General features: G+C 38.8%; 2 protein-coding genes across 2 annotated transcripts; one reads left to right on the top strand and one right to left on the bottom strand.

The window, feature by feature from the left end:
• The first annotated feature begins 20,376 nt into the window (after window positions 1-20,376).
• GGS23DRAFT_546869 (3-oxoacyl-reductase) lies at window positions 20,377-22,086 on the top strand. The gene is made up of 2 exons (XM_051515059.1): window positions 20,377-21,296; window positions 21,354-22,086. Exons 1-2 carry the CDS (start codon window positions 20,846-20,848, stop codon window positions 21,659-21,661), a joined length of 759 nt encoding a protein of 252 aa, XP_051375833.1. The 5' UTR covers window positions 20,377-20,845; the 3' UTR covers window positions 21,662-22,086.
• Window positions 21,504-22,686, bottom strand: GGS23DRAFT_161638 (acyl-CoA N-acyltransferase). Its single transcript, XM_051511449.1, has 2 exons — window positions 22,180-22,686; window positions 21,504-22,086 (listed from the first exon to the last, which is right to left on the bottom strand). Exons 1-2 carry the CDS (start codon window positions 22,346-22,348, stop codon window positions 21,683-21,685), a joined length of 573 nt encoding a protein of 190 aa, XP_051375832.1. The 5' UTR covers window positions 22,349-22,686; the 3' UTR covers window positions 21,504-21,682.
• Window positions 22,687-24,278: the final 1,592 nt, after the last annotated feature.

Raw genomic sequence — 24,278 nt, 5'->3', positions numbered from 1 at the left:
GTGCCTAGATAGCAGTTTTCGCCCTTAGTTGATCTAATACCGTTACCGCTACTACCCCCTTTTTTACAACCTCGCACGCGCTTGAAGGCATCCGTTCTTTTACCGATCGATCTATTTCAACCGCAAGAGGTTTGCCATCTTGATTGCCCTTGTTTTATCCCTTCCAGCTAGTTACGGTACCTGGGGAGGTTTCTCCTTCCTAACCGATAGGTACTACAATGCCCTCAATTGCCACAAGAAGATAACCGATATACCTTATACCCACGCCATAAGCCTGATCGGGGACGTACCGATTAGGATCAAAGACCTATAGACGATACCGCGATACGAGACAGATACGATATTGAATAAGACAGCCTAGAAACAGCCATAGGATAGAAACGAGTCACAGGATTGCCCAGAGAGCCCCTAGAACCATGTACCGGGGAGGGATCGAGGGTCAAGGGAAGCCCGGTAGATGCTACCGGACGAACAACGGTTATACGAGAACAGCCAAACGAGTCATAGAATCGGGTATAAACAGGATATATCAGTCAGCTTATAGGATCAGGATTAGTTAAAAGGATCGGCAAAAGACAGCCATAAACGAGAAGAACGGAGATCACGTTACATCGTATGGGATTATTTCTTTATTTCTTACGAGAGCTACGCTTATTTTACCTGCCCGTTACAGTTCCTGTTTTCCGATTGATCCCTGTTGTTTCTTAATGGCCTTAATGGACCTAGCTCGCTCCTAGTTAATCAGGGTTAATTAGGAACAGGTTAATCAGGTCAGTTTACAATTACAGCTCCGCCAGTCTACTTATTATCGGATCTTTCCTATTATTTCCTATTGATCGTTAATTAAACTAGCTTAGCTCCTAGTTGGCAGCGATTAAACATGTTCGGGATTGATTAGGTTTAGGATCAGGTACGGCTACAGTCAGTTACCCACCCCACCACCTACTTATTACTATTACAATCGTTCCCAGTTAACCTGTTCCTTAACTTATCCTGTTAGTCTTTAATTGAACTAGCTAGCTTTTAGTTAATTAAGATTAATCGGGATTAGGTTAATTAGGTTCAACAGGAACGAGAGCCACCGCACCTGTTACTGTTAGGAGTTCAATTACTCCAGTAGTACGGTAGATCTAGGCCACGTAGCCTTTTCGATGTCTATTTATATAGGTCGCGTACTCATATTTTCATTAGTTAGACTTAGACCTATAGCCATTACTTATTATAGCCATTCATTCCTTTTGCCATGCCTTTCTAGCCATCCTCGTTGCCTTTTTCTAGTTCCCTTTCCTAGCTGCCGTTATCAGCTGGCCGATTAACCGATTACAGCTGTTTATAGCTGTAATCTTAGTTGATCGGCACTAGGCCAGTTGTTGGCAGTTGGGTAGCCGTTTCGTGCCTCCATTATAGCGTGCCCACGCTGCTCCTGTTCATTATAAAGCTAATCGAAAGTACTATAAAACTAGTATTCGAATTCCTTATAATTACTCGACTAAGTTAATAGAATCCTACTACGTATGCCTCGGTAGTCTAATATAGTACTACGTCTAAAACCTATTAGGATCCTTCCGTTAGTTTATAGGTTATAAAGACTTAGGTTCCGAACCGCGTTTACCAAGAATAGGTTTTCTTATTAATGTTATTAATCGACGCCTTAAGTACCCCTGAAGCTATAAGAACTACTCTCCAAACGATAGTTTTACGAAGTTATTTTCATCTCTAGAGCATTAAATCGGTCGTAAAGGGCCTATATATTAACTTCTTAACTAGTACTTAGGTAGCCGTAAAAGGATCTAGGCTACGAGGAAGGCGGTAGTAGAGGTATTTAAAGGCTAGGAGTCGTTAATCGTTAAATTATTTACATTATAAGTTTCTTAGGTTCTTCGAAAGTTACCGTTTTATATTATCGTCGTTCTTCGGCTTAGTTCCTATCGGTAATTTATATTACTATACGACGTTTCGTTTACTTATAGAGCTAGGTATAAAGAGTCCGGTAATCGATATTTCCGATCTTATTATGGTTATAGTTTCCCGTTTTATAGAACTTTATTATTAAGGATATTAGGAATTTATCGGTTAGGTATCCTACTTTCTAGTAAAGCTTTCCGTTATCGTTCGTAAGTTTAAAGAGACGTTTATAGTTTATAAAATAAGTAAAGATCGCCTCGGGATCGTAAATTACGTTACTTCGTTCTAGCTATACGAGTTTACGTTTAACGTTAGCTTAACTTAGTTTATCGGTAATCTTAAAACGGTACTTTAAGGCTATAACGATAACTCTCTAGATCGTTTAATCCTTTATAACGTCGTTAATACGCTCCTTAATAGTTTTAGTTATAGTTTATTCGCCGATCTTTTTAATCTTATCGTCGTCGCTTATACGGTAGCGGTTAAATAATCGATCTACCTTCTCTAGTTATTAAGTTACGTTACGTTTATTAAACTTAAGCCTAGGGTAATCGATAGGATTTAGAAATTTAATAATTAGCATTACGATAATCGGGATAGCTACCGGTATATTCTAGTTACTAGAGGTCCCGTTATTATTATTTTAAGATAATGCTATAGGAATTAGCGGGATAAGTATAGAGCTACGGGTAAGGGGTAGCTAAGTAGGAGTTTTATCATCGTCGTCCTCCTCTTCGAGCGGCGATAGAGGCGGAGAGTTAGTATCGACTCTTAAGGTTTTTATTAGTAGTTTAGTTTTTATTACTTTAAGTTCTAATGGTAATTTATTCCGTTTCTTAGTTACGGATTCCGTTTAGTTTATCTATACGAGATATAAAGTAGAAAGAAAGGTAGTAGAGGTTTTATTATCTAATATAAGAATAAAGATAAAATAGTTATTATTTATATCTTAATACTTTTCCTTTAGTATAGGTATGTCATTATTTATTATATTATCTTAACCGATAGGATCCGGGTATTATATAAGCTTTTATAATTAATTTACGCCTAATTAAAGCCCGAGGCGTATTCCTTGGATTAATAGTTTAATTATTATAAATAAATCGACGATAATCCCTCCTATTAAGGTCTAGAACTCCTAACGTATAACCTTCGTTAAGGTAATACGTATAGGAAATGGATTCCGAGTAAAGAATCGCGTTAGATATAATACCGGTTATAGCTATAAGCTAGTTTCGATCTAACAGGAGTTATTTAATAATATTAGCGGTATTACCGCTAGGCGTCGTTTTACGCTTATGTTAGTATTTTTCGCTATGCTAGTTATTAATTAGTAATATAAGGCTAGCCTATATATAGGTATACCTATTAATTTAACTTTAGTTCCGTTTCCTTAATCCTTTATATTTACGTAGTTTTATTAATATTAATTCCTAGTTTTCTTTAAAACTATTAGTTATTAAGAATTATTAGTTTATTAATCCTATTTATATTATTAATATTAATATCTATATTATTCCGTATACTATATCGTCGAGTCGCTACGTTTAGGTATTCTAAAATACCTCTAGCATAATAAGTTATTAGTATTTATATATTTAATTTATATCGATTAATAGGTTTAGAGGGAAAAAAAAGCTATCGTAAGTTCGGTGAAGTTATAATTATTATTAGCTTTTATCCGTCTTTAGTATTAATAAAGGAGTAACGGGTCGTATAGATTATCGTAATTTATATTAAGGCGCTCGTACGCCTTTTATATAATAAATAGATAACTATAAGTAGGCTGCCTTAATCGTTATAAGCTTTATTTACTCGCACGAGATATACTATATTATTAGCGGTTCGGGAAAGCGGTTAATATCGAGGGCTAAGTATTATTCCTAATAGCGGTAGTATTACGACGAAAGTTTCCTAGACTTACGGATACCTCCCTATAAATAAGTAAAAGATTATACGAGGTTTACGCTAATCGCTATAAGCGCTATTTATTCGTCGTATTAAATCGTAGTATCGATAGCTTATTAACGTTATAAGTATTAAGGGCTAAGTAGTATCCTAGCGGCTATAGTATCGTAGTAAAAGTTCCTGGGCTTATACGTACCTTCCTATAGTAAATAAATAACCATAAGGCGGGATACTTTATTTAACGTAAAACGCGGACTACTTCGCGGGTTAAATAGCGGCGCCGACGGCGATCGGTATCCTCTAAATCCTAATAGCGTAATAAAAATCCGTAAACTAAAGATTAAGGGGTCGAAAAGTTATAGGGTAGTCGCTATTAAGGGGGAGTAAAGCGTACGCGATATTAAAGACCTAGATAGGTTTACTCGAAAGTATACTTTATCGAAGATTATAATTCGTACGATAGTCTAAGATAAATAAAACTAATACCGCTATACTAATCGAGAGATAAGGAATTTAATGTAGTTATCGTATCTTAGCTATGCCCCTTAGTCGTAGAGATATAATAGTTGCTAGCCCGAAGGTATAAGAGGTAAGGAAAGAAAAGAGGTAAAACGTAAAAGTTACTTATTCGGCTATAACGGTACGACGAAGTAACTTAAGCGCTTATAACTAAAATAAATATACTAATCGGAGAACGACGAATCTAATAATAAAAACGAATCTTTAATTAAGGTAAAAATAATAAAGATAGTAATCTAGCTAGGTAGTAAACTCTATAATAAGTATAGCATGGCCCGTACTTATAGGAGCTATGACTACTCTATATAGGCACAAGGCCTATCGTAGCGTATTACGTAATGCATCAAGAGGGCATGTCTTACCGCACCACTATACTAATAACCCGAGAAAACGTAGTTTAGACGGTAATTTCGAAATAGAAGAACGACGAAATCAACGAAATCGGTTGTTAAAAAAGGCAGAAAGAATTTTTCCTAGAGAAAGATAGTAAAGCGTTAAAGCATAGCGCTTAACGAAGAATTAAGAACGCCCGAGGTACGATATAAAGAAGGAACGGCGTCAAAATAACGACTAAATGACAAGTTAAGTTAGGATAATAATACTTTGATAAAAACGCCGAAAACGTTAACGAAAGGGGAGGCTACCAGCCTCTTAATAATATCGGCAAAGGCGTTAAAGGCGTTAGTAATAGACGGAAAAACGCGCCCTAATACGCCCTTAAGCAGAGCTTGAAGGATTCCGTTAACGAACGGATAAGTCTTTAACCTTTAAATAATAGGAAAAGCCCTAGGCCTTTTAATAATAAACAGGAAGGCGCGCCTTAATGCGCTTTTAAGCGGAACCCTCGTTCCGTTAACGGAAGATAAACGATAGTCTTTAAACGAGTCGGACGGCGTATTCTAATACGTATTTTAATAGATTTGACGGGATCCGCTAACGGAAAATAAACGAAGGTTTTTAAATAACGGTAAACGAACCGACGATCTCGTAGTTACGGAAGTTAGACTAGGCCTAATCGTCGTTTTATAATTACGACTTCGTACGCGCGGCTTTAAAGCTTTACGGTTTAATAAGAAGATTAGGATGGTAACCTTAAGGAAATAATAATACCTTAGGAAGAAAAGAAAGCCCCGAGAAGTAGTAATATCTTGAGAAATGAAAATAATAACCTAAGAAACAGATAACGTAACCCGGGAAATAGAAACGAACGGTAGTTTTAAGAGAATAATATACTAAGGGATTAGATAATACTCGGAGCGCCGGTAATACCTTAAGAGGAGGAGCAGTTCTCAGGGGAAGTAATTACCGGGAAGGCGTACCCGGTAGATGAAGAAACCCGGGAGACCTACTGTAGTGGTGCGGTGGATCTAGGCCACGTAGCCTTTTCGATGTGTATTTATATGGGTCGCTCACTCATATTTTCATTAGTTAGACTTAGACCTATAGGCATTACGACCTTACAGCTATTTACTCGTTTCTTGCCATGCCTTTTCTCGCTATCCTCGTTGCCCTGCCATTCTAGTTCCCTTTTCCAGCTGCCGTTTTCAGCTGGCCGATCAACCAATTACAGCTGTTTACAGCTGTGATCTTGGTTGATCGGCACTGGGCCTGTTGTTAGCAGTTGGGCAGTCCTTGTTTCGTGCCTCCGTTAGCGTGCCCACGCTGCTCCTGTTCACTACGGAAGAGAAGGAGAAGGAGGCCTTAGGAAAGTAGTAGTACCTTAAGGAGCGGAGGTAATACCCGGGGGTACGTAATAACTCCCGGGTAAAAGGATAAAAAGAGAAGATCCCGGGGAAGAGTAGGATACTAGAGGAAAAGCGCCGGAGGGCTAAAAGTACCCGGAGTAATACCCTAAGAAACGAAAGGCCTAGGGAAGGAAACGGCGGAAGAGGAGGAGACCCCGGGGTATAGTATAACCCTCGGGGAAGAGAAAGAGAGCCCTACTCGGGGGGTATTAATACCCCGGGGAACGAACGAAGAAGGAGAAGACCTAAGGGAGTATTAATACCTTAAGAGACGAAAGTAGTAACCTAGGGAACGAATAACGTACCCCGGGAAATGGAGAGAGTACCTAAGGATACGGTACGTATCTTAAGGTACGGAAAAAAGGGTTAGGTTATCGGGGCTAGATAAAAGAAAAGGGTAACAAGGCGTACTTTTTTTTTTTCCAGCAGGGAACCTTATATAATAAGCTATACTTATTATAAAGCCCTAACTAATACTAGGGCATAGTACGTAATTAGCCTAATACCTACGGAGGATAAGGCCAGTAGTTATAGGTACGGCCTATAAGGTATATCTTTTTTCTTCTTTTCTCCTCGTTTAGCTTTAGTTTATCAATATACGGCTTTTACCTAGCAAATAGCTCGTAAAACCGTAACAGCGTATCTCCTTTTAGAGGTCTTTTAATACGGTATCTTATATAATTTTCTATTTAGTTTTCTCTTTAGCTATTCTATTTTTTAATCTTATAGCTATACTTATAGGTATCTTATTTCTTGATTTAGTTATTTAATTTCTTAATAACCTTACTTTGTTATTTAATCGTAATTATATTGTTATTCTAAACTGCTCGTCGATCAGAGCTTCGTTACTTAATTATCTCCGTAGTATGGGTAAATAAATAATAAATAAATTAACATAATTTCAAACTTACAAAACGTAAAGGTATTATTATATAGCTATCTAAGGAAAGGGTAGATAGTTAATAGAATTACAGCTATGTACGTAGCCTTTTACGAGCTATTTTTCATGCCTTTTATCTCCCGATTAACTATTACTAGGGCAGGGTTTATCTTATAGCTATACGTAACCGATTACGTACTTACGCGCCTATACTTTTAGTTAATATCTATTGGTACTCTTTTTAATCGTAGTTTCTAACATTTAGGTACTTATTATAGGCGCGCAAGCACGCAATCGGTTACGTATAGCCATAGGGTAAGCCCTGCCCTAGCGAGGGCTAATCGGGATATAAAAGGCACGTAAAACGGCTCTAAAAGGCCACGTAGATAGCTATAATTCTATTAACTATTTACCCTTTCCTTAAATAGCTATATAGTAGTACCTTATACGTTTCGTAAGCTTATTATTACGTTATTTTATTATTATCTAACTACATACGCTACGGAAGTAATTAAGTAACGAAAGCTCTGATAGACGAGCGGCCTAAGGTAATCGTATAACTACGATTAACGGTAGAGAGAGGTTATCGATAAGTTAAACGATTAAATCGCGAGGATAGCTACGAGGATAGCTACGAGATTATAAGATAAGGCGGCCGAGGAAAGAACCGAATAAGAGATTACGTAGGATATCGCGTTAAAGAACCTCCGTAAGGAGATACGTAAGGAGCTATAGGAAGGCTTACATAAGACGATCGAGTATATTAATTAACGTATAAATACCGTAAAGTATCTCTTTAGGGAGATAATAGCTAAGTTAGAAATAATAAGCGAATAACGATAAGGAAGCTATCGTTAGCCTTAGTAAAACGTCGCCGACTTAGTAAAAGAAGGCGACTTTACTAACGCTAACGAAGGTAAGGATAACCTTTATATTAAAGACTTAAAGATTCCGAGGAAACTAAATAAGTCGGCTATAAAAACTTAATAAGTTTACGGTAAGGATTACCGTAGGAGCCGCGAGGATAGCCGCTATTATCGTACCTCGCGCTTAGCCCGGCGTAAGAGCTACCGCCGCCGGGGCCGTAGCCTAAGTAGCCTATTAGGAAGCTCTTCCGATAGTAACTCCGATTACGGTAAACGACGTAGCCGGAGGGTAAGGAGTAGGAGCAGAGGTAGCGCATCTAGGAAGGACGGTAGAATTAATTAAAAGAAGTTCGTTTTTAATTCCGATAAGGACGTTTATCTTAAGGAAATCTCGAATTAAAGCTTATATCGGGATATACTTATGCTTTTTATAAAGAAGGTAGGATATAAAAAAGGAATAAAACTCGACGAATAAAACGAGATATCTTTAGCGAGAGTAATCGCCGGGACCTACCGGGATTAACCTTTATAATTAATAACGGACGTATGTTTAAATACGAAAATGCTAAAGATATTCGATTAAACCTATACCTCTATAAAAAAGGCTCCTTAATAAGAGCTATAGGAGTAATTTATTAAGATAAAATACGACGGTAAGGACCCGGTAGAATTTACGTCTAAGTAATAACTAGCCGTCCGTTAATATATAGATACCGGCCTCGTAATCGGCGAAGAATAATAAATTACGATATTCCTTAGCTATATATAGAATAAGGCGACTAACTAGGTTAAGATCGTAAATATGATAATTAGAACGAAACCTATAGACCTATTAGACGTACTTAATAGCTTCTACGGAAAATTCCGTAATAAGATTAATAAGTATAAGGGTAATAAGAGTAGCGGCGGTAATAATAACCAGGCTAATAACGCTTAAGGTAAGGAAAAGGGTAAGAAAAAAAAGCCCTCGTAAAACTAATAAGGAAAGCCTCTTTACTTTAACTATAATGAATATAGGTATAAGGCTAAGGACTACCCGAAACCGCTAAAGAAATAAAAGGGCAAGGGTAACGCTAGCGGTAATAGTAATAGCGATAGCGCTTCCGGCGGATTAAAGGGCGGTTCGAAATAACCGTCGACGTAATATACTACGTACGTACTATATACGCTATCTTAATTCGGTTATTACGATAACGGAGGCGGGGTATATCGAATAAGGATAGATACGGTAGAGCTCTTTAGGTTAATAAGCGCTTATAACGAATTACGTCGTAAGAAGGACCCTAAATAAAAGCCTATATCTATTAATCCTAGTAATAACCTAACTATAGCTAACCCGTTAGAAGGCGAACGGCCCGTAAAGCCTTTAAGAATTAACTACAGAGCGGGGGCTAACGCCTATAAGGATTACCTACTTTTCGATATAGGAGTTAACGTTTACGTTACGAACGATTTAAGAGATTTAAACCTAAGAACGGTAGTAACGTTACTATCGGGTTACGTTATTAATACGGGAAAGGGCCCTATAAACGTTACGAAGATAGGTAAGGCTACTTATTACCTTACTAGCCACGACGGAGGATATAACCGAGCGTAGTTAAATTATATGTTATTTATTAGCTCCTTTTAGTTAAGATCTTCTCGGGAGAGTTATTTTATCGTAGCGGAGGCTAGCTAAATAAGAATAATATTATAAACCCTAACGGAACCGTCTTAACGATCCTAAATCCCGAGAAACGAGGTTTCCTATTATAGGAATATAAGAAAGAGGAGCCGAAACTCCTTCCCTTTAAACGGTACTAAGGGGACGCGCTAAGGTACTAACTCGGTAAGCTTAGCGAGATATTTTAAGCGATACTAGCATAGCTAGACGATAATACCATAAAGTAGCTAATATTATAGCATCGCCGCCTTTATTATCCTAGTACGGAAAGACTTATATAGACCATTAAAAGGTCGGTAGGAATCGACCTAGATCTAATACTTATAAAGACGGTACCTTATTACGTATATAATCGGGTAAAGATTATTAGGATATCCTCGAAGGACCCTTAGAAGCGTACTTAAACTCCTAAGGAGATTACTTAATACGACCTCGGAAAGTTATAGCCTCTATCGATCGAGAACTACCGTTATTTTATATTAATCGTAAACGACGATAGCCGAAATAAAGAATTTACCTAATATAAGTCTAAGGGAAAGGCTTAATAAGTATTAATAACTTATCTTATCCGAGTTTACTAGTTACTTAAGGCGTTACCGAGCGCCCCGGATAGGAGCCGGCAACGGATAAGAATATTACGCTTTAACGACGGCCGAGAGTTCAGTATAAACGCTATCGAATAATTCTATAACGAAAGAGATATTACGTTAGATACCTTTACGTTAGATAACTAATATTAAAACGACGTAACGGAAAGGAATATACGCTTCCTATAGGACGACGCTAAAGTAGTTTACGTTTAAATAAAGATCCTTACTTACTTTTAGGACTACGTTCTCGTAGTAACGGCGTATACGATTAATAGGACTAGCGTTTCGTTCGTAAAGGAACTTACGTTATACGAGAGGTTTATAGATAGTATGGAGCTAGGAAAGAATTATAAACCTAATAACGCGTACCTACGTATCGTCGGTAGCCGTTACGTAGCTTATATCGATGAGAGTTATCGGGTCGTTTCCGAAAAGATAGAACTACGTAAAACCCGCGCCGTTCTTATGGGTTACGGAGGGGGGTATGACTACCTAGTTTAGCTCGTAGGAGGAGGTCGTTTCTTAAAGACGCCTTACGTTATCTTTTACGAAGAGCTAGGAGATTCCGAAGGAGCTCCTAACCTAAGGAACGTCGTTAGGTTCCTACCTAAGTACGTTTAAAAACGGCTACGGCATCGGAAGAAAATCGCGGCGACTAACGTTCGTAATAAGGATAATAATATCGTCGACGAGGACGTTATAAACGAAAATAAGGGTAGGATACGCTCCCGGAGAGGGCGCCCGAAAAAGAAACTACCTTAGATTTACATACTAAAAGTACTACTTAAGTTAGATAAGGTACGCTCCGCCTTAGCGCTAAGCGGCTCGTAAGAGGGCGAGTTAAAGGAAGTATTTAAAGGCGAATAAAATACGCTTAAAATCGCGTTTAAAAACGCGCCCTAAAAGGAGCTATATTATACTAATACGCTTATTACCGTACCGTAGGAGTAAAGCTATAGGTAAATAATATTAATAGCGGCGGGCTTATTTAGGATAAACGAAAACGAACCGCTTTTTAAGGAGGTAATGAAAGGACTAAAGCGTAATCTTTAGACCTAAGCCGTTTTTAAGGAGATCCGAGAGAACCTAAAACGTAATACGTTTAAGTTTATATAACTAAGCGAAGTAGTTAACGGCTATCTTATCGACGTTAAATAAGTCTTAAAGAAGAAGTTCCTATTTAACGGAGATCTCGATAAGCTAAAGGTACGGATTTACGCCCGAGGATTTATATAGAGAAAAGGTATCGATTATAACGAAACTAAAGCGATAACGGTAAGAGTAATATCGTAAAAAATGCTAATAGCGTTAACCGTTATTTATTAATAATATATCTTTTAGATCGACTTTATTACCGCTTATTTTAACGGGAAGTTAAACGAAAGGATCTTTATAAAGTAGTTCCTTATATTAAAGGAATATTTCGAGGCTTATGAAAAAGAGAAATAAACCTATAATTACGACGAGTCGAAAATTATTAAGCTAATTAATCCGTTATACGGCTTAAAATAAGCTAGAGCCGCGTAGTAATAGCATATAAAAGGTATCTTAAAGAAATACGGCTACGTTTTATTAACCTTAAACGATGTTATTTATATAAGACCCGGAATAGGAAACGTAATCGCCTCGTATATAAACGATTTCTTATTATTCGGACCTAAAGAAGAACGACTTTATAAGCTCGCGAATATAATTAAAGAGGAGGTTAAGGTAATTAACCTAGGAAACGTTAATTAATTTTTCAGGGTCCGGATAAAACGATCGTTTCCTACGGGAAACGTCCGACTCGATTAGTAGTATAAGGGAGCGACAGGAAGGTACGCGATAGGTACGAGGGTACAAGGTACTGTAGTACCTGTACCGGTACGAGGGTACCTCCTAGGCGGTAACCGTTTTAGCTTACCCCGCTTCTCGCTATATAAGCGACCGCCTATCGCTAGGTATTCGCCTTTTTATTCTTTTAAAAGGTAAGTGCTTATTTATGTTACTACGGGAATATACTTATTACCTAGCTTAAGGATTCCATTATAATTTAAGTACTTCTTTAAAAGCTACTTAATAAGATAGCCCGTATTATAGAAGGAAGCGGTAACGAATCCGTAGGAAGCGAATCGCGGGTAACTCGTAGTAATTCCCGGAACGAGCGACTTCGCCGATAGGAGGGCGATACCTACGAAAGCGAAGCGAGTAATAGCTCCCGTACTAAACTAAATACCTTATAAGAGAACCTTTAAGAGGTTAAAGAGAAGATTCGTTAACTAAAAGCCCTTAAGGAAGCCTAGTAACGCCTTAAGGAACTAAAGAACGAGGTTTATGGTAACTTTAGTAAACGCCCGGGTAAAGGTAGGCGCTATCGAAGCGACATTAGTTCGTTAGACGATAGCTAAGGCCCCGACCTTAAAATAAAAGGAACCCCTATCTTTTAAAGGGACTTTAGCTTTAGGAAATTCGAAGAATAATTAGGAGATCTCGACCTTATATACCTTAGCGCCCCTAAGAAGTTTAAATCGATATAAAAACGGATCCTATACGCTATTCGCTATATAGAACCAGAAGTAAGAGTACTATAGAGACGCTATACGAGCGAAATACCGACGTAAGTATAGCGAAACGTAACGCTCGAAGACTTCGAATAATTTAAGACATAAGTCCTATCCTTCCTAAAGAACGCGACTAACCGCGAATATAAACTAGCGGATTAAATAAAAAACGCTCGATAGTATTTTAATTAATTTCCGCGGGATTTCGATATCTATTTAAGCTCGATCGAAAACTAAAGCGAACCTAGGTTAGAGAGTTAAAAGGCCTTAACGTTTTACGCTAAACTCTACGTACCTTTTAAGTTATACCTAGAGGATTTCGGTAGCGAAAGGCCGACGAACCGCGTAAATATCGTCGACTAAGTAGAGACTAAGTAAGATACCTAGTAAGTAGCTAAGTTTATCTAAGGCCCGACCTAGAAGAGGAGAAACGATATAAAGAATACGCCTCCGCGAAAGATTAATAAGGGTAATAATACCGCTACGCTAGGAAAACGCTAGCGATACGACGATAATATAACCCCGCTTAAAAAGAACCTAATAAATTAGGACGAAAATATATTAAGGTACTATATTTACGATAGCGAGGCGTACTTAGCTAACCGGTACCCTAAGAGAGATTCGCCTTATATTAAAAGCCTCGTTAAAGGAAAGGGAAAAGCCTAAGCTCCCTAGGTATATCCTAACTTACGGAGCCGTACCCGTTAATAAGGATTATAATACGGTTCTACGTTAAAGCTATAATAAAAGTATTAATTACTATTAAAACATACCTCGATTTCGACTCGGGCGTTAAAATAAACTATATTAGCGTCGAGTTCGCTAAGTAAGCGAAACTTTAGCGAGCTAAACTTATAGCGCCGGTACTACGCGCTATCGGCGACTTACGGTATCTAAGCTACGGGGTATATACTATATTAATACGAATTACTAATAATAAAGGTATAATAAAGACGCTAAAACGCCCGTATATAACGATCGACCGAAACCTTAAACTAAAGGGAAGCCCTATATTACTTTCTATAACGATAATAAAGAACGAGCGTATCTTATTCGATACGAAAGCGAATCGATAATAGTTTAAAATTATAAAACCTACGTACGAACTTATAAAACCCTATTAGTTCGTAAAATACGTACGAAAGAACGAAGCAAGAGTCTTCGTAATAATCCAACTATTAGAACCTATCCCATTACCTGATAAAGAGGTATCGATATTAAAGCGCATCGAAGACTTACCTAAAAAGCTACGAGACTTCGTCGACGTATTTAACGATAAGGAAGTAGCTATACTACTACCCTATAAATAGGCCGATTACGCTATCGAAACGCCGGAGGATTTCGTACCTCCCTATAGCCTAATATACCTTCTAGCCTAAAATAAGCTCGATACGCTACGAGAATATATATAGGAAAACCTAAAACTTAGACGTATACGGGAATCGAAGAACCCCGTAGGAGCCCCTATCCTTTTCGTACCTAAAAAGAACGGAAGATTAAGGCTATGCGTCGATTATAAGGGGTTAAACCGACTAACGACTAAAAACCGATACCCCCTTCCCCTTATATCTAAAATCCTCGATAAGGTTTCGGAGGCGAAGATCTTTTCGAAGATAGACCTAAAAAACGCGTATTATAAAATACGAATTAAGAAGAACGACGAATGAAAAACCGCCTTCCGGACCCGATACGGTTATTATAAATATTTAATAATACCCTTTAAACTAACTAACGCTCTTACTACCTTTTAAAATTATATCTATAAGGCGCTTTACGGGTTAATCGATATCGTTTATATAGCGTACCTCGACGATATCCTTATTTTCGCATAAAACCGAAAAACCTACGCGCGTAACCTCCGCTAAGTCCTTAAAAGGCTACGAGAAGCCGATCTCTACGCTAACGTAGCGAAGTATTCCTTCTATCGCGATAATATCGAATTCCTAGGGTTCTATATATCATAAGAAGAAGTCTCGATAAACCCGAAAAGGGTAAATACTATTAAAGACTAGCCAGAACCTACGACCTTTTACGAGATATAATAATTTCTAGGATTCTATAACTTCTATCGTAGATTTATAGAAGGATATTTCCGTATAGTAAAGCCCTTTTACGAACTATTAAAAGGAAGTATTAACGGGAGAAAACTAGGAAAAGTTTAGCTCGTAAGCGAAGAGGTACTAGCGTTCCGATAGCTACGCGACGCCTTTACGAAAGCGCTATTACTTCGATATTTCGATCCCGAGGCGCGTATAAGGATCGAAATTAACGCTTCCGGGTACGCTATATCGGCGATCCTATCGTAACTAAACGAGAAAGGCCTATATTACCTTATCGCGTTTTAATCGAAGAAGTTTAAAGGCGTAAAGCTTTAATATGGCATTCTTAATTAGGAGCTAATAGCTATCGTAGAATTATTTAAATACTAAAGGTATTACGTATAAGGGAGTCGATATACCGTCGAGGTACTATCGGATTACTATAATCTCTAAACGTTTATAAAATAACCTAGGTTTAACGAGAGGTAGGTTAGGTAATATATATAATTAATACCTTACGATTTCGTAATATAATATCGTAACGATAAGCGTAACCCCGCCGATGCGCCGTCGAAGCGACCCGATTATTATAAGGAAAAGGGAGTTTAAACGGAACTATTATTATTACTAGAAGTAAAGCTAGCCGTAATTAAAGTATTTAATAAGGATAGGGAACCTTTTAAGAGAGAATACTTAAGGTATATTCTATAAACGATCCGTAGGCGAAAAGCTAGCGAAATAATAATTTAAGAAACGATATACGAAAACGTTACCGAAACTATAAGAGTATTATTTTAACGTATTTAGAAAAGTAACCTTAAGCTTAAAAGGCGAAGAAAGGAGCTAGAAGTAACGGATAGCTCCGTTAGAGCCGATAACTCCTTATAAGCGGTAAATAGAAATAAGTTAGTTAGGTATTAAAACCGAGTCTATATCCTTATGAAGCCGGGCGTTAGGAAAGAGCTTATAATACGCTATTATAACGATTCCTTAGCGGGATATTTTAACGAGAAGAGGACTTATAAGCTCTTCTTACGTAAGTATTACTAAAGAAGTATAGGGCTAGATATAAAGGAGTAGGTTACGGGGTATTAGGTTTACTAGGAAATACGAGCGCCTTAGTATCGCCCTTATAACGAACTATAGTCTTTACCTTTACTAACCGGCCCTTAGAAGGAGATCTCGATAGACTTTATAACGGAATTCCCGGAAGTTTAGTATCGAGGTTAGGAGGTAAACGCTATCCTCGTAATAATAAATCGCTATACGAAGATAGCGGAATTCTTCCTTATTATTACTACCTTATTAGCCGCCGAATTAATAGAATTACTATATTAAAAGATATATATAAGATACGGCTACTTAGACGGGATAGTTAGTGATAAGGGAAGCTTATTTACGAGCGACTTCTAGTCTAGCTTATATTATTACTCGAAGATAAAAAGAAAGCTCTCGATAGCGTATTACCCGTAAATAAACGGATAAACGAAAAAAGTAAACTAGACATTAGAATACTACCTCCGATATTTCGTTAGCGATACGTAAGCGAATTAACCGAGTATATTAAGCGAAGTATAATTTACTTATAATAACGTAAGGAACGTAATAATAGGATTATTATTATTTATATTCCTAATAAGGTATTACCTAATAATAGATTCTAACGTTAGGAACGACGTCCCTAAAAGGGAGGTACCGGTAGTAAAAGAAAGGATAGAGATCCTAAAAAATATACGCGAAAAGGTACGACTACATTAATAAAAGGCTATCGAATCGTAAGCGAAGTATTATAATAAACGCTATAAACCCCTTAGGCTAAAGAAAGAAAGCCTAGTAAGGCTTTTTATAAAAAACCTAAAGCTTAAAGGCATAAGCTTAAAATTAATACCTAAATTTATCGGACCCTTCCGGATTCTCGATATTATCGGATCGGCGGCGTACCGCTTAGCCTTACCCGAAAAATATTAATCGCTATATAATATCTTCCCTATCTCCCTACTAGAACCTTAAAAGATAGGAAAGTAAGAATAAGAGCCCTAGTTCCTAACTATATCGGAACTAGAAGAAAACGACGACGAATAAGAGATAGAAGAAGTCCGGGGAAAGCGATAAAAGGAAAAGGATACCTTTTACTTAGTAAAATAAACGGGCTAGCCGTTAGAATATAACTAGTAGGTTCGGAAAGAAGATATAGGTAACGTAGCGGTTAAAATTAGGTAGTTCGAAGCAAAGGATTAAAAAAGGCGGAAAAAGAAGTCGCCTTAAAACTAGGGGTTTTGAAATTTCCTTAAAGGGGATACCTAAGAACTACCTTATAGGAATATCCGAAGGTAAAAAAAAAAAAAAAAAAAAAAAGGAACGGCGATGAAACGCCGGAGTCCTACTAAAGTACTATTAAAACGATACTAAGGCGTTACCGTAGCGACGGGAAAATTAAAAAAAGGGCCGCGCCCGGCCTTACGTTACTAACGCGTCGTTTAATCGTTAGCGGGAAGCTCGGGGAATTCGTTTTAGTCGCCGATATATTTTATATTAATTAAATACTCCTTTATAATTTCGTTTAACTCGCGTATAAACGCGTTTTTCGCGTTAATCCAGGCGGAAAAACCTACGTCGCCGCTTATTAAGCGGTAGGTAACCTAAAGTTATTACCGGGCGAGGGCGGCGTCGTTCTAGAAATAACGGTTAAACGACGCGATATATACGAAACGAAGGTTATTTACGGTATCGGGGCCTAGGTACGGGTAACGGGTAGCGAAGAGGTTACGGCGGTTTATTACCTATAACTCGTATTCCTAAATCCTTTATATATAGGAATTAATACGCGCGATATATACGATAAACGCTAGCGCGTCGATAACGCGTCGCTATTATAAGGATAACGTATCGCGCGATTACGCTTAGTACTACTCTTATAAAAACTAGCCCTATAGCTTTTTTCCATTTACTCGAAAGCGTAGAAGAGGCGGTAGACGGAGGCGGCGAAGGCGTTTCGTAAGTAGGAGGAGTAAACGAACTCGCTAGGTTCGCTATCCTCGTTAGTTTTTACCGCATAATAGCGGTTAATAAAGTTAATTACGGTAAATAAGCCGCGCGTATCGCCGGTAATACCGTTAATTAGCTATATCGATACGTTAACGAAACGCGTTCGGAACGCGCGCTATAATAATAACTTACCGGGGTATATTCCTTACGGCGGTAGGTATAGAGGCCGTATTTAAAGGAAGCGGCGTTAAGGAATACGTATAAGGAGCGGAACGATATCTCGAAGTATTTTAAGCGATAACGGAAATAGATTATATACGGTAGGTCGGCGTTCTTTACCGGCGTAACGTATTCGGTAAGCGGGTTATAGGTTATATTAACGACGGCGTTTCGATTATGCTACGCCGGGCTTAGCTTAAGAAGGAAAAGGGAGATTAAGAAACGGCGTATCGTAAGCGTATTAATAATAAAATAAGGAAATAGAGATAATGATACGAGGATAGCTCGACGGCTTTTGTTTAGTTATTTAATTAAAAGAAGATAAGATAGGTAGACGTAGCGAGAAGGAGGAAAGCCGACGGGTAGGAGAAAGGGAGAGAGTTAAGAAGAGCGGGCGTAACGGTAGAAAAATTTTTATATACGCCTAGGAAATAACGGTTAGCGGTATTAATCGGTAGAATTAGCCGGCTATATTAGCAGAGCCCGATTTAATATTTAATACCTTAGGGTAATTAATAGGATTAGTAGTATAACGTAAGCGATACTATATCGATTCGTAATCGGAACGATTACTTAACTTAAGGGGGAATAATTATAAGGAAGCGATAGGAAAGTACGCGATAGATACGAGGATACAAGGTACTATAGTACCTATACCGGTACGAAGGTACCTCCTAAGCGGTAACCGTTTTAGCTTACCCCGCTTCTCGCTATATAGGCGACCGCCTATCGCTAGGTACTCGCCTTCTTATCCTTTTAGAAGGCAAGTACTTATTTACGTTACTACGGGAATATACTTATTACCTAGCTTAAGGATTCCATTACAAGTAGTAGTATACGGAAAAGGCTTTAAAGGAGCTTAATTACGTCGATACGAAGCTATATCTATTACCGTATAACCCGAAGAATCGGGACGCGGTCGTACCGAGAAAGGCTAACGATAAAGCCGACCTACGAAAGGTTTAAGAGTATGCCTCGTTAATAGGAAAAGCGAATTTTCCGGTATATATTACGAGGTTTAATATTAATTACGTAGCCTCGACCTAGGCGCGTTTTATAAATAACCTTTTATAAGAGTATTTAACGAGGATTAAGCGCGTAATACGATATCTTAAAGGAACGGTAAGCCGAAGGATCCGGTATCGGTAACTAAACGAAAGTTACCCTTATAGAGAGTATAACGAAATAAGTTTTTACGGCTACGTAGATTCGAATTACGCGGGAGATATCTTTATAGTTAAGTTAACGAGTAATTACGTATTCTTTATAATAAGAGCCCCGATCGTATAGATATCGAAGCTTTAGTCGGTAGTCGCGCGAAGCTCGGGAGAGGCCGAGTATATGGCCTTATCGACGGCGGTAATAGATGCTGCGTGGATACGTAATTTCCTTACGGAATTAAGCGTAATACCCGTAAGCCTAATTACTTTACGATGCGATAGTACGACGGCGAATACTGTAGTAGTGCGGTAAGACATGCCCTCTTAATGTATTACGTAATACGCTACGATAGGCCTTATGCCTATATAGAGTAACTATAGCTCCCGTAAGTACGGGATATAGTATATTTATTATTTAGTTTATCGCCTAGCTAAATTATTATTTTTATTATTTTTACCTTAATTAAAGATTCGTTTTTATTATTAGATTCGTCGTTCTCCGATTAATATATCTATTTTAATTATAAGCGCTTAAGTTACTTTATCGTACCGCTATAACCGAATAAGTAACTTTTACGTTTTGCCCCTTTTCTCCCCTTACCTCTTATACCTTCGGGCTAGCGACTATTACATTTCTACGACCAAGGGGCATAGCTAAGATACGATAACTATATTAGATTCCTTGCCTTTCGATTAGTATAGCGACATTAGTTTCATTTATCCTGGACCATCGTACGTACTGTAGTCTTCGATAGAGTATACTTTCGAGTAAACCTATCCGGGTCTCTAGTATCGCGTACGCTCTGCTCCTCCTCAATACGTAAGTAAAGGAAACCGCGATAAATAAATAAAAGCGATATATCCGAAAGGATTATTATTACGTAAGGTAAGAGGTAGAAAAGGGATACGTTAAGCTAAGATACGTATTATTAATTAAGAACGCGGCTAATAAACTTACGAAGCTCTTAGAAGTAAAGAAATACTAGAGGTTTATTAAGTTACTATATCTAAAGGACCCGTAATAGCCTTATTCCTTAAACGAAATAGGTATATAGATAGAGCGATAAAGAAGGAAAATATTACGGAATTAGGGCCTTACGTTATTTAAGAGCCTAACGATAGCCTTACCTAGGTTAAGAAGACGTATAGGCGCGTAAGTACGTAATCGGTTACGTATAGCTATAGGGTAAGCCCTGCCCTAGCGAGGGCTAATCGGGATATAAAAGGTACGTAAAACGGCTCCAAAAGGCCACGTAGATAGCTGTAATTCCATTAACTGTTCACCCTTTCCTTAGATGGCTATACTTATTTAACATATCCGTATGTATAATAAACGTTCCATGCTTACTACTCTTTTATATGCAATTAGACATTTTTATCTTTTGAGGATTAGAAGAGGGTTTCATACAGATAGTCTACGATAGGCACACTGTTTTTCTGATTTTCCACCGATAAGCGACGGGCCACGGTACTGGTGACGGCTTAAAGATATTGCTCCAATCGGCTGTCCTGCTTCGGAATACGACCCCAAGCTCTTTGTCTCGCGTAATGGAGGTTTCCAACACCGGGCACCTCTCTGAACCTGGCATGCGCTAAAAAGTGAGATAGGATCGCTGGCGTAGGCTCTATATTACTCGCTTCGGGTCTTAGAGCTCCGATGATTCGGCGGGTGGCTTCGCAAGAAACCGGGCGTCCTTCACCTAATTTGGCCACTCAGGGTTGCTATTACCGACTTAACCTAGGTAGCTAGATAAATATCAGACCCCGCTGGCCTTGCACAACGGCTCAACGAACACCTCGAGTACTGTTGTATCACACCTGGTACCATGGCGACGACTCTTGAGGGCAAAGTCTTCGCCATCACCGGTGGTGCTAGTGGGATCGGGTTCGCGACTGCACAGATCTTGTCTAGACGAGGCGCAACTGTCTGCATCGCTGACGTAGACCCGCTCGCCATCAGCAGGACCGAAGGCTATTTCACCGATTTAAGCGCGCCATTCACGGTGACCAAAGTAGATGTCTCTAAGAGGAGCGAGGTTGACGCTTGGGTCGAGAGTATTATCCAGAGATACGGCAGACTCGACGGCGCCGCCAATGTCGCCGGCATTATCGGGAAGCATCACGGCGTACGAGACGTTGCCGACCTGGACGATGACGAGTGGAATAAGATAATCGCGGTTAACCTTACGGGGACGATGTATTGCCTTAGGGCCGAGCTTAGGAAAGTTGTTGATGGTGGCTCTATTGTCAACGTCTCCTCCATTCACGGGCTTCAGGGTACTCCACGATTTGAGCCTCTCATCTAGCGAATGCCGCCGCTGATCACTAGTCTAGGTTTTGCCAAACACGGGGCTTATGATGCCAGCAAGCACGGGGTCGTAGGGCTGACGAAGGCCGCGGCCAAGGAAAATGGTGCCCGACAAATCCGAGTGAACGCCGTCGCCCCGGGCGCCATTTACACCCCACTGATGGAAAAGAACTGGAAAATCCACAATCGGCCATCCGACGCCCCATTTGACGACACGGCTGCCTTTGGCAGACAGGGGACAGCTGAGGAATGCGGACACATCATTGCCTTCCTCTTAGGCCCGGATAGCAAGTATGTGAGTGGTAGCGTATACTCTGTCGATGGCGCAATGTAGCGTGTACGGCAGATTCTACCTTCAAAAAACATTCTCGGGCAGAACCTCGTGGTTTCTTCCATCCTCCCTAATATATCTCAGCGCCTTATCCCGAGGCATGGGCTTGCGCATGTCGTAAGCATCCTCGCCATGGGCCGTTGGATCATTGACGTTGTCCCCGTAATAATCCTTGACCACGCGATATACGCTATAGCCCATGCTCTCGTAAAAGGTGATGGCTCTCGTGTTACTTTTCCTTACAAACAAGTCGACGAACCAGGCATCCGCGGCCCTGGCGCTAAACTCGAGGTTCTCAGTAAGGATTTTCCCGATACCTAGTCGGCGTGCTTCGGGGGCGACGGTGAGAGCGGTGATGTGCGCGTGCCATGGCAGGTAGTGCTCTGAGTACTGGAAGTAGTCTGGCGAACTTTCCAGCTTACCCATGACTGCGGTTGAGATGGAACCTCGTTAGATGGGCAACTCTACGCACCGAGAAGCGTTGGAGGGGGGCGGGTTAGAAAACAAGGAGATGCGCATACTGTAGCCGATGATGTTGCCATTGGGATCCTCGGCGACCTGGAATAGAGAGGGCCATTTGGCAAAGTATTGGAGGTAAAACCTCAAGTCATACGTCTCGGTCAGGGGGTCGAGATTGCACTTAGAGAATCGATCCAGGTCATTTGGACGAAACCGGCGGAACGTGGCCATAGTGGCGGGTCGGCCAGTTCCTCGTCCGAGACGAAGAAAAGACGGATTGTCGCAATCGCAGTCCTGCCTAGCAAAGAAAAAAGACCATAGAACTCAGCTGCGTATATTACTCTACACAGTGGATTGCTAAGGAGGGCATAGAATAACTCTGGGTTTTCAACGAAGGCATTGTGGTGTACTAGGAAAACACAATATGCAAAGGATGCTGATCAGATTAGGTACCTGGGTGGGTTCATGAGGTGACTTGGTTACGAGTTCTCGGCCAGGTCCTCCTTTCAAATGTGAATCATGACAGGTACCTCCTACACGTGGGCGCCTCCTACTCAATACCATACAGGGAGGGGGGGGTCTATTGATACTATGTCAGCAACCCTTTCTATGACTGGATATAGTATCTACCTCGTAATAAGAGTAAGTTAAACTTTAGGCTAACATTATTACCATTTCCCGATATAGTTACTATCCGGATATAATATCTTTATTTTTAAAAAAGGTATATTTTATAGGATTACCTGGTTACCTCTAGGTTACTAAGTACGTACCTTTGTACCTTTGTTTCTTTTATGTCTGTTACCTATATACTTCTTCCAAAGGTTTGAAGATAGATCGTGGATAGATTCCACACACGCGAACTAGCTCCCATAGGTTCGAAGAGAGTCTATAGATTAGCCTAACTAGTCTCCTGAACCTTACCCTAAAGCAGGTTACGGCTTTCTAAAGATTCTATTGGCTCCTTCCAAAATAACCAACCCTATTATTAACTGGTTAAGGGTAAGATCCTTCTAATTAATCCCTACTTAATACCTTTTTCCTTTACTATCCTTTTTTGTTCTCCCCCCCTTCTATTTATAATAACAACTAACCTACTGCCGCTACTAGCCTCCTACTACTACCTAATTAATTAATATTCCTATTAATTAATTCGCATTTTTAATAATATAGTAAAGCTATATAACTTTCGTTTATTAGTAAGATTCGATTCTTAATAAGTATATATTTAATTACGAATTAATTATTATTAACGTAGCTATATGAGGCGTACTAATAATATAGTTCGTTTACGACACGCCTTAAAGGTATGTTAAAATTCGAATTAAACGAGGTAAATATTATCCTAAAATTAATCAATAATTAATTATTAATCAATTAGGCCGGCCTTCCGATTATCGTACTTGGAGAGTTCTTTTGTCGCGCTCGTATCGACGGTAATATATATAGAAATATAGTATGTATTGATATTTAATTAGATATTAATTAATCATTAATTAATTAGATCCGTTAATTTTCGACTTTCTACCTCTAATAGTATTAAAAATGTATTTATAAGTATTGAATTAAGAATTATATATCTAGAGTAATGAATAATATATAGTATTAACGAGCCATAGGTAAGTGATCATTTTTAATTTAACTTTTTAAATAATTACTAATTAATTGGTATTCTATTAACGATTAATGGAACGAATAGTAATTAACGAGGACTCCTCGCAAGTTAGAAACGAAGCAGAGTAAGTATATTTTCTATATAATTTATTTCTTAATTAATTATTAATTAATTAGTATTTCGTCGATTCTTAATACTTCTCGTAAGCCCGTTACGAAGCCTATCGTAGAATCTAGTCGCTTTATTACTGTTATTTTATTGATAATTCCACGTAAGAGAATAAGTATTAATTAAAATCGAATTAATTAAGAATTAATTAATTATTCTTTTAGAACAGAGATATCGATAGCCGGTAAATGAGAACAATAGTCGATTTATATAGTAAGGCTTATAATAGTTACGTAATAAAGAGCCGAAAGACTAGTAGTAAGTTTACTTTAATCGAATCTTAATTAATTACTAACCGTTTATTATTAGAGTATCCCTTTCCCATATCCGATAACGTATGCGACGTATGGCTACGATTTAAGAAGCCATTACCTATAA

This window comes from Durotheca rogersii (genome assembly GCF_024521655.1).
Source record: "Durotheca rogersii strain YMJ 92031201 chromosome Unknown GGS23scaffold_2, whole genome shotgun sequence".
NCBI classification, from domain to species: Eukaryota; Fungi; Ascomycota; class Sordariomycetes; order Xylariales; family Xylariaceae; genus Durotheca; species Durotheca rogersii.
This window is presented reverse-complemented; position numbering and strand designations above follow the sequence as displayed.